The sequence below is a fragment of the Pteropus alecto genome, unplaced genomic scaffold, assembly GCF_000325575.1.
Source record: "Pteropus alecto unplaced genomic scaffold, ASM32557v1 scaffold281, whole genome shotgun sequence".
NCBI classification, from domain to species: domain Eukaryota; kingdom Metazoa; phylum Chordata; class Mammalia; order Chiroptera; family Pteropodidae; genus Pteropus; species Pteropus alecto.
Genome location: NW_006431909.1, coordinates 502,481 through 513,930, shown reverse-complemented (window position 1 = coordinate 513,930; position 11,450 = coordinate 502,481). Strand labels below are relative to the sequence as shown.

The 11,450-nt window shown below is 45.6% G+C and overlaps 2 protein-coding genes across 2 annotated transcripts in view; both read right to left on the bottom strand.

Moving 5' to 3' along the window:
• The window catches only part of CLIP3 (CAP-Gly domain containing linker protein 3), a 14,065-nt gene extending 11,112 nt beyond the window's left edge, over positions 1–2,953 (bottom strand). Inside the window, exon 1 of the mRNA XM_015598769.2 lies at positions 2,826–2,953. The gene's annotated coding sequence lies outside the window, so the exon portion shown is untranslated. The remainder of the gene's footprint in view (positions 1–2,825) is intronic.
• A 90-nt stretch (positions 2,954–3,043) lies between these two features.
• On the bottom strand, positions 3,044–11,230 carry THAP8 (THAP domain containing 8). The gene is made up of 3 exons (XM_025040626.1): positions 11,100–11,230; positions 3,512–3,704; positions 3,044–3,216 (listed from the first exon to the last, which is right to left on the bottom strand). The coding sequence occupies exons 1-3, from the start codon at positions 11,180–11,182 to the stop codon at positions 3,199–3,201; spliced, it is 294 nt and encodes a 97-aa protein (XP_024896394.1). The 5' UTR covers positions 11,183–11,230; the 3' UTR covers positions 3,044–3,198.
• Between the last annotated feature and the right edge of the window lie 220 nt (positions 11,231–11,450).

Below are 11,450 nucleotides of genomic sequence, written 5' to 3'. Positions count from 1 at the left end.
ATCAATCTGGCTTGGTTTTCACACTTGCCTGGCTGTGGCCTGCACTGCCCACAATAACCCCAGCCTGAATAGGGTTGGGTGACTGTCTTCAACCCCCTCTCCCCCCTCATCCTTCTATTGGGCAGGGTCAATAGCTCCATCTCCAAAATATTTCCAGAATTTTATCCCTCACCACCCACCCCAGGCCCTCATCCTGGTCTATCCTTCATCCTCTCCCACCTGGACTGTGGCAGCAGCCTCTTTCTTGTTCTCCCTGCTCCTCCCTTCCCCCTATATGCAGCCAGAGGGTCTTAGCATCTGCTTGCTGCACCTTACTCGAGGTACAAGCCAGTGTTCTCAACCACAAGCCCCATGTGAAGTTTCCCATGTATCTCTCCAATATCACCTCTCACTCCCCCCTCATTCAATCTACTCAAACCACACTGGAATCCTTGCTCTTCCTCACCCCAGGACCGTTGCATAGCCTTTTCCTTCTCTGCCTGAAATGCTCCTCCCCCAGCCACCAGGTTTCCTATTTCTCCTTTTAGGTTTTTACTTATTGGTGCCTTTTCAGTGAGACCTCCTCTGCTCTAAAATTGCACACACCCCACCACACCCATACACTTTCCTCCCTGCTTCAGTTTTCACCATAGCAATACTGCCCTCCTCCAGCTGACATCCTAGATGTTGGACATTTGCAGGGGCTGTTCTCCCTGGAACATCCAGCCCACATGCCTTCCAGCCCGGCTCCTTCTCATCATCCAGGTCTCTGCTCAAACGTTGTCTCCTTAGAAATTCCTCTTCATCGCCACCACTACCCCTGCTTCATTACAATTTCATTCAGTCTTTATAGCACTTATTGGAATCTGAAATTATCTTGTTTATTAGGTTACTAGTACGTCTTCTACTCAAGCAGAATATGAGCACCATGAGGGCAGGATTTTGTCTGCTGTGTTTACTTGCTGTATGTATTCTGAACTCAGCACCAGCCTTGGCAAGGGGTTTGAGGGGCTCTTCAGAAGCAGGTACAACTGTCTGCAAACAACGCTTGCTCTGCTCTGAGGCTGTTTTACTGACTGCAAAGATTTGAGCTGAGGATGACAGGCACCTTGTACCCAAGGGAATCAGGACTGATGGGAGTCTTGGGCCCATCTTGGCCCTAAGTTTTTGAAACTTAGGGTGGGGTCCCTGGAAAGGGGTGATGGGAACCAGGCCCTTGAAGGAGGCACTGCTATGCCACAGGGTGGGTGGTGGAATTGGGCCAAGCCCTTATGTGATCAGTCTCTTCCTGTCTTCTGTCATCTGTCCGGTGACATTATCTGTCCTGGTCCTTATGCACTGGTGATCTGAGTATCCAGGAGCTCAGGCTTGGCATCCAGTTTGGGAGGTGCAGGACCTTGGGCAAGGACCACAACTATGTCAGGTTCTCCAAAGATGATGTCACGTGAAGACTTGGGATTCCTCAGGTCCAAAGAGCTGGGTAGTCCCAGGCAAATAAGTGGTAGAGATGGATAAGACAGGGCCATGGGGGGAGGGAAGAAGGGGAGAATGATGAGGAACAGGGAGGCCAAGGTGGGAGGGAGGTATCAGGAAACAGAGACATGTGGGTAGAGAGAGATGAGGAAACAGGGAAACAGATATGAGAGCCAGAGTAGCATTCGTGGGGGAGCAAAGAGGTATAGGGAAACGGAGAGAGATGCAGGGGACAGGAGAAATGTAGGGTAAGAGAGACAGGACATACATATGGGGGACACAGAAAGATTCAGATGAAGAGACATGGGGAAAGGGAGAGATAAATGAGAGAAGAGATTGGGGATAGAAAGACAAAGATGAATGTGGAGGAAAAAGGAGATCAAGACACAGAGATCAAGTTGGAAAGGGGAGGCAGAGAAAAGCGCTAAGTCCAGGGGCCCTGTCAGGCTTCATGAAGAGCCCCAGGCCTGAGCCTGAGCTTTGTCCTTGCCCCACTGTATGTCCCTCTAGTACCCCAGCATGATTCAGGGCCATGGTATCCAGTATAAAGCCTCCAGGGGCAGCCACATTGCGGCTCCAGCTGACTTCTACTAACTGGGAATATGAACCCAGTGCTGCTAGATCTGCTGAGCCTTCAGAAAAGACCAGAAATTATTTTACGCATTGTTGAAGTCATACAGACAATATCTGTGGGCCATGTCCAACTCCTTGGCTGTCAGGTTGAGACACCCTAGCTCAGAGGTACTGTGGGGCCTCTTTCTGAAACCAGGAAAGGCCAGAGCCCTGGGACCTCAAGCTTGGCCTTGGGGTTTTAAGCAGAGAAAAAGCCTGGTCAAACTTTGAATTTTAAAGACATGAACCCCTCCCCACTCTCAAAATACTCAGCAGTAAAATAGAGTGGCAAAAGGGATTAGATAGGGTATGGGGGACTCGAGTAGAAGGGTTGCAAATTCAAGCTCTATAGGGGCCAGGGACTCTCCAAGAGAAGGGCACAGGCGGACCTCCTCTAGGGCCAGAATGTGGTTTGAATCCTGGCTCTGGGTAGTTACTGGCTGCCTGACTTTTGGCAAGTTACCATATCATTCTGTGCCTCAGTTTTTTCATCTGGAAAATGGGGACAAGTATCAAAATCATAGTGAGTTTTCAGTTAAGTTATTAACTGTCTGGCAGAGAGTAAGGGCTCCTTAAATATTAATAAATGAAACAGCTACTCATCTGACCCAATAGTTGCTTGGCATTGCCAGATTGATTTTTTTTTTTTTCCAAGAAAAGCCAGAAATTTGAAAATGGGTCAAATGTTCTGATTTTTAAATATTATGCTGTAGCTTAAATGAAAACACACATGCTGTGTGGGCCGGACAGGCAGCACTCACCCTGTGCAGCAGGCCCCCGCAGGCCTGCGCCACCAGGCTCTCCCTGCACAGCTGCTGTGCCAGCTCTTCTAGAGCCCGAAGCTGCACCCGCTGCCGTTCCTGGCACTGCTGCAGCCTCTGCGCCTGCTGCTGGACTGGAGCACTCCCAGGGCCGAGCCTAGTCCAGCCTGGGGGTGCTTGGCGGGGACTCCAGGGCGTGGCCCTGCAGGAGCCTGCGAAATAATCAAGGGGAACAGGAACTTGGCGGCCGTGGCCTCCAGGTCTCCGGATGCTGGTCCCAGCATCACCGGGTGCATAGGGCCAGGTGCCTTGACAGCTGGGCCCAGAGACAGGGACGAGGCCTCCTGCGGAGGCAGAGGCTTTTTGTGTAGCTTCAAGGACTCCGTTGCTTCTGGAAGACAAGGCATGGGGTGGAGGGCGGACTCCAAGGGGATTTCTTCAGGAGGGAAGACTTGGGGGAAGGCCAGACTCCAAGGGGGACTTCCCTCAGGTAAGGCTAGACTTTAGGAGAGAACTTCCCTCCGAAGGGGATGACTAAGGGTCAGTCTCTAGGAGGGACTTCCCTCAGGAGATGAGGGCTAGGGATCAGACTCCACAGATAATTTCCTAGGTGGGGAAAGTGGGGGGTGGGGGGTGGGGTCGGGGGACATGGTCAGCCTCCAGCAGCGAGACCTCCCAGTGCTTACCTTGATTGTTGGTGCCCCAGAAAAGATGGAGGGCACTGCATCCAGTCGCAGGTAGCGTACACCGCAGCGGCACTGGAAGCAGGAGGGTGTAAAGTGCTCACTGCACAGGTGCTGGTGGCAACTGGGCACCCAGTGCTCACAGCCCATGTGCCGCAGCCAGGCCTGCAGCTGGAGTCCAACCTTCAGTGGGAACCTGCCGGGTGAGGGGGTCGCCATATCAGGTCCAACCCCACCACTCCCTGAGAACGCTCCCACCCAGAGCTCCCTGGACTCCAAACCTCTGCATCCCACTCAAACTCTCTTTACCTCCTACCCATATTGCATTCTTCCGCTCCACCTTTTAAACACCCAGCATCAACCTGCCTCTCCCACCTCTGCTGCTCATCCCATTCAGCCTCCATCCTTTTCTGGAGATGGTTTTTGCAGCAGCCTCCTTCCTGCTCTCCCTGCCCACTGCCACTCCCTGCCACAGTCTGTTTCTCCACATGAAACTGAGGGAGCAGTTTATAAAATCGGACAACTCTAGAATGTGGGAGATTCTACATTCATGGTGGAATGGAGTAGGGTGGTTGTAGATTAAAAGAGATTTAAGAAATAGCAACCCAAATGCAGGATGCGAACCCCGTTTTGCAACAAACTACTCTGTAAAAAGACATTTTAACATAGTTGTGGAAAACTGAACTTGAATTAGACGTTAGATAATTAGAGAAATTAACTTTGCTAGGTGAGATAATTGTTATTTATGCTTTAAAAATAGACACCTGTTAGAAAAGCATTCTGAAATATTTATGGGTATAAGACCTAAAGTCTAGAATTTACTTTAAAATACTGCATTAAAGGTGTATGAGGGAGAAAGGTGGATGAAAAAGACTGGCAAAATGTTGACAACTGGTAAAACTGAGTGATGGATACATGAGGATTCATTTATACAACTCTATTGTTTGTGTATGTTTGAAAACTCCTGTTAAAGTTTTTAGACAACAACAAAAACAATTAGCCCCTTTAAAAATGGGCAAAGAACGTGAATAGACAAAGGAAATATACAAATGGCCAATCAGCATATGAAAAGATGCTTAATGTCACTAATCATTAGGAAAATGCCAATCAAAACCACAAGATATCACTTCATAACCATTAGAATGGCTACTATAAAATAAAAAACAGAAAATAACAAGTGTTGACGAGGATGTGGAATCCTGTGCACTGCTTGGAAATGTAAAATGAAGCAGCCTCTATAAAAACAGTATAGCGGTTCCTCAAAAAATAAAAAACAGAAGTACCATCTGATCTAGCAATTCCACTTCTGGATACAGACCCAAAAGAAATGAAAGCAGGGTGTTGAAGAGATATTTGCAGACTCGTGTTCATAACAGCATTATCTGCAATAGCCAAAAGGTGGACGAAACCCAGTGTCCATTAACATATGGATGAATTATCAAAATGTGGTATATACATACAATTAAGTATTATTCTTAATTGTATGTATAACATGGATGAAACTTTGGACATTATAGTAAGTGAAATTAGCCAGTCGTACTCACAAAAAAAGAAATACTATAGGATTTCACTTATATGAAGAATCTAGAGTATTCGGATTCATGGAAACAGAATCTAGATTGGTGGTTGCCAGGAACCAGGGAGAAGGGGAAACTAGGAGTTGTTCAGTGAGTATAGAGTTTCTGTTTTACAAGATAAAAAAAGTTCTGGAGATTGGCTGCACAATAATATGAATATACTTAATACTACAGAACTGTACAGTTAAAATTAGTTAAGACAGTAGATTTTGTTTCTGTGTATTTCACCACAATTAAAAATTAAAACTGAAAAAAGTTTTTTTAAAAAATGAACGAAATAAAAGCTTTCCCAGTGAGAGTGGGTAGGGATTATCTGATAAAGTAGCCTCTAGGGGAGCCCCCACCACTCCTAACCGCCTTGGTGCCACTTGTCCCCAACATCTATAAAGGAATACATTTTCTATTTAGACCTGGGTTCAAGGCTATCCACAATAAAAACCTCATTCTTCAGCTTCATTTGCAGTCAGAGGTGGCCACATGATTAAGTTCTGGCCAGTTTGTCCTGTGGCTGCTCCCAGAAACAGAGACATTAAACATTTATTTTAAGCTGCTAAATTTTGGGATAGTTTGTTACACAGCATAACTATTACGGTCAGTCATCCACATCCCACCTTTGACTTAATATTTTTCTTAAAACTGACCAAATTCAAGTGTTAAAGATATCTGAAAGAGAAATTTTATACAAAATTGCAAATGGAAAACCAGTATCAATTCCATAAATAGAAGTGAACCATAAAAACACTGGGATACCTTTACTTGCTGAGGGCTATGAGGCCTGCTCTCTTTGTTAAAAAGGAAGAGTAGAAGTATTAGAGAGTGGGGGGACAATACCATCTATAGGAGAAAGGGTAAATAAACTCAGACACATGTACACGAAAGAGTACTAAACAGCTCTAAAATAGACTGTGGAAGCACTCTGGGAACTGACACGCTATTGTTAGGCATATACTCTGTGAAAAACACAAGGTTCCAAATAGAATATACTAGCTTTTAGTTATTGTGGTAGGCTGAATCATGGTCTCCAAAAGATATCTATGTCCCTAGAACCTATGAATATTATGTTTTGTGACAAAAAATAGGATTAAGGATCTTGAGATGGGGAAATGATCCTAGATCATCATCCAGGTTGGCCTTAAATGCATTCCCTTAAAGAAGGAGGCAGAAGAAATTACGACAAAAGAATAGAAAGTGATGCGACCATGGAAGCAGAGGGTGGAGTGAGCCAAGGAATGCCTGTGGACACCAGAAACTGGAAGAAGCAAGGAACAGACTCTTCCCTAGAGCCTCCCAGGGAATGCAGCCCTGCCAGCACTTTGATTTTGGCTCAGTAAAACTGATATAGACTGTGAGAGAATAATTCCTGTTGTTTAAAGCCACCAAGTTTGTTACAGAAGCCATAGGAAACTAGTACAATAATAAAGAAGGAAATAAGCACATATATTCAGATTTGCTTGTATTTGGATAGAGAAACACAGGGAAGGACACATAAAAAAATAAAAATAAAGAGGCCACCAGTGGAGAGGAGGTGGACGAGATGGACAGAGATGGGAGCAAGATTTCTCAGGCAAAAGGCAGACAGAGAAAGGAGGGAGCAGCTGGTGAAAGAGAACAGAAGAGCTGACTCAGAAAAGAGCTGTGACACCTGATGGCACCCGTAGACCAGAACCCCAAGGCCCACAGCCAGGAACTCTGGCTGCTGCAGTCCTTTTAGACTCAGTGTGGAATCCAAATGCTCTCACCAGCCCCATTTTGCCTGTACACATACAGGAAATCTCTTGCAGAAGCACTTCTCAACCCCTCTGGGGCCAAGACTTCCAACTAATTACTCCATATCCACTCTCCTCCTTTTCCATACTAACAAAACTCCAAATTTATTGAGGCCATAATATGCCGTGCTAAAAGACTGTTTCCCATGTTCCTTTGCCGCTAGGTGAGACCACATAACTAAGTCTTGGCCAATGAATACTTTCAAGTTATGTGAAACATCTGGGATGGCACTTTAAATGCAAAGTGGTTCTCAAATGGAATCAGAGCAGCTCTGGGGCAAAGGAGGAAAATGAATATCATTAAAAAACAAAAAACACAACTACATCAACAACAAAAAAACCCCATTTCTTTCTAATTTGGTCTTGTTATTCTCTTTTGTTCCTCTAGACGGCAACATTTATAATTGGCAATAGCCCTCTCTAAATATCCGCCTTAAGTGGTCAGCCAGTGTCCTCCTTTTTTATAGAATATTTTAGTTTCGTTGGTCATCTTACCTATAACTGCTAGAAGTTCTTTTCTTCCTTAATAACATAACTCAATATTTCTTCAGGTGGTTAAAGATCCCCCTAAATGACTACATTTCCCAGACCAATGATAAAGAACCCAAAATTGGGTGGGATTTCTAGGAAGACTTTGTAAAAGGGGATGACTCATTTTAGAGTTGAATTCCTTTTGCTCTTCCTCCCTTCCCTTTTCTTCCTACTAGGAATGGTAGGGTATGATGGCTGTGACACACAGCCATCTTGGATGGAAGTGGCCGGCTAAGGATGACAGAGCAGAAAGATAGGACCCTCATCCCTGATGACTGTGGGAGCCTCCACGCCGGTGCTGGTCTGTCAACCTCCATACTTGTTTTATATGATGGAAAGATAAATCCTGTGGTAGACTGTATCATTGTTCAAAATACTTGCTGCCCTTTCCCACATGAAAATTACACATCTTCATTCCATTAATCCGAGGCTTGCCATATACTTATTTTGACCAAAGGAGTAAAAGTGACAATGGGCCACTTCTAAATGTATAATTTGCCAGGAGCTACTGGATGATTCTCTCCACTTTTTCTTCTCCCCCTCCCACAACACCAGCAATATTCCATGTAAAGGCATCTCCTTTAGCCTGAATCCCCAATTAAGAAAGTATAAAGTAAGGCCACAAATGACCTGCAAAGGACATAGGGTGAACAAGAAATAAACCTTTGTTATAGTAAGCCACTGAGATTTTGTGAGTTTGTTACTGCAACATAACTTAACCATGCTGATTCCTACACACCCCATAATTTCTTTAAGCTACTATTATTTCAGGACTTTGTTACTGCCAACCAGATGCAATTCCCCTCCCCCATCAGAGATGACTGTCATTTGTTCCTGAAGGGGCCTAAAACAGAACTGTTTCCTTTGGCTGTTGGGCAGGCTTTTAAGTTATTCCCTGGGAGCCACTTCCCTCGATTTGTTTCACCTTGTTCCTACCTGGCGTCCATGCCCTCTCCTGAATCTCCTTGAGAAACTGCTCCTCACCCAATTCTCAGTTAAGTGGCTTCTGCAAGACTGACTCAGGGGTGGGATTTGAGGCGGAAATGGATTGGCCTGTTTGAGAAACAGCCTGACAGCCACTGGTGGGACTTACATAACACAGGCATAAACTGATTTTTATAAAGTCATCTGGCTACTATGTACAGTTGTCATTGTTCTTCTCATTATTATATGTAAACACTTAGAACAGAGCCTGGCAAACAGTGAGTGATGTCTAAGTAAGTATGTTGTTGTAAGGGAGGTAAGAGTGAAAGCAGGGAGATCAGCAAACAGCTATAACAGTGTCTCATTAAGAGATGATGGCAACCTGGACTATGCTATGACAGCAGAGGTGAGAAGTTGTCAGACTGGGAACATGAGTTTTCTTTTTCTTATTTCCTACTAGTTTAATTAAGATTTTCCCATTTGCATTTATAACTGCATTGTAAAGGTGTTAGGGGTTTTGTTGTGATTGTTGCAGGATAGGAACGTGTTTGGAGGGTAGAGTCAAAGGATGAGTTAATGCACTAGATTGGGGGCGATGGTACTAAAGAAAAGGATTATGGATGATGCCCAAATTGTGTATTCAGTTCTTCAATTTTGACCCCTCACCTATCAGTGAGTTCTTTCAGGGCAGGAACAAGATCTGTCAGGAACAAGATTTGTATTCAGCAGGGGCTTGCTAACTCCGGGAGACACTCAGAGTTGCTGAATTAACAAATGGTGCCAGAGTGATATATTTTAAAAAGCAAATCTAGACACACTGATTTAGGTTTAAAGACTCCTCTGCAATCCTCCTACCCTGTACCAGGGTCGCTCAAGGAACCTGAACTGCTGGGTTTCCTGGGGAGCCCATTTGAAATGCATTCATTGAATTCATCCAGTAGATATGCACTGAGCACCGATTATGTGCCAGGCACTGTTCTAGGCGTGGGGGACACAAAAGAGAATAAGACAGACAAAAATCCTCACCTTCATGGAGCTGACAGTCTAGTGCGGGAGACAATATGTGGTATGCCAGTTAGCGACGTTAAAGGGAAAAATAAAGCAGGAGACAGATAGGATCTGGGAGAGGGTTATCATTTTATATAGAGTAGTGATCACAAAGGGAAGAACTTTCCAGAAAGGGGGAACAGCACAAGCAAAGGCCCTGGGCAACAATGTTCCTGGTGTGCTAGAGGAGCATCAAGCAGGCCAATGACACTGCAGCAGAGTGAGTAAGGGGCAGGAGAGAGATGAGGTCATGCCAGTATTGGGGATCTAGTTCCTGTAGGGCTTTATAGGCCTGCTTACTGCCTACTTTAGCCTTACCTTCTTGTCTTTTATAGAGTGAAATGGAAGCCAGGAGAGGGATCTGAGCAGAGGAGGGCCCTGATCTGACTCAGGTGTTCACTGGTTCCCTGTGACTGCATGTGGGGAACAAACTGTGGAAGCAGGTTGACCAACAAAGAGGCTACTAAAATAGTGCAGGTGGCAGGTGATGATGGCTAGGACTAGGGTGGGGCAGAGAAGGAAGTTAGAAGTGGTCAATTCTAGTTAGATTTTAAAGGGAAGGGAGAGCCAACAGCATATGCTCTTGTGTCCTGGCCCCGTTAGACTAACAAACCTGTAGTCCGACAACGTCAGGTTTATTTACCACAGCAATGAGGGAGACTGCATACCAGAGGTACTGTGAGGTGTCTCACCAAACAAAGGAAAAGACAGATATTATTTAGGAGAAGGGTGATATTTATATGAGATGTAAATAAAAGTGGATAGGGTCAAAGCAAAGTAGAACTGTGTGTAAGGGAATAAATATCAAGTCTGGATTATGAAGTGGGCCCAAGGTCCTGTCCCCTTGGAAGCAATAAAGTTTAGATAGATGTGGAACACTGTGTCCAGAAATGCCTTACCCAAAGCTCTGCACCTGGATTGTAAATAGAGGCTGCTTCTCTGTGTCAAAGCGACTTAACTCCCCCAGGCGTTATAAGTGAGATGTTTCATTCTTACTGATATAACTTCAAAGAGCAAAGTTTGTGATAATCTATGATTTTAGAGAACAAAGTTTCCTAGTAAGAATGCAGTGGTCACTAAAAGAAGGGGAGCTGTGTCACTTTACATCTGCAGCATGTCCCTGAGAAAAATATAGAAATATTTTTCCTATTAACTCTTTATCTGGCTTTTTTCCGTGTCTGTTATTCCAGCCAAATAAATGGGGATGCAGTTTTTTTGTTTTTGTTTTTACAGTTCAAGCTAATTTTTACTTTCTCAAGTGAGAGGAAAGAGAAGAGGTAAAGATGACTCTAAAATTTCTAGCCTGAACAACAGGAAGGATGGAATAAGCTATTAACTGAGACAGGAAAAGTTGTGCAAGTTTTGAGGCAGACAAGATCAGGAGCCCGGTTTCAGATGTTTTGAGTTTGAGATGCCTCAAATTCGTGGGAATGGCGCGTAGACAGCTGAAGGCTCTTACAGATACTGGCTCAACCTTATTTTTCCCTCCACAGCACTCCCCTTCTTCTGCCCGCCCTGTTCACTAACTGTAGTTAATTGGCTAGCTCCGCTGTTTCACACATCTGCACCTTTGTATGTGCCGTGCTTGCTGGTGAAATGCTGAGATACCGTCTCTTCAATCTGCTAAACCTGCTTGTACACAGACCTGCAAGCTGGACCAGGTGCCAGACAGTTGTATTTATCCTCTGGCCCCGCCCCCCACAGGGCCCTGCCTCCCTGCAAGCCCCGCCCCGCGCTTGCGCTCACTTGTAGAAGCTCACAGGGCGGTTGTCCGCACCTAGCCGGCTGGCAGTATTGGAACAGTTCGGAGCACAGCAGTGCTTGAGCATGGCTGTCCAGCCACGCTGAATTTTGTCCGGTCTTCAGCCGCACTTCGTACGTCGCTAGGAGCCGCCGAACCTCGCCCGGCCCGCGCGCTCTCCGCCTGCCTCACGAGAGGGCCAGCAGTGCCTCATCTCACGTGCCGCGGGAAGAGAGCGCCTGCGTATTACCCGCCCTTCCGCGGTACCACAGCTACGCCCTGGTCACGCGGTGAGCGGGGAAGAAGCGAACACCGCTTCTAGCTACACGATTTTGGGGTTAGGTTGAGTCACAGCG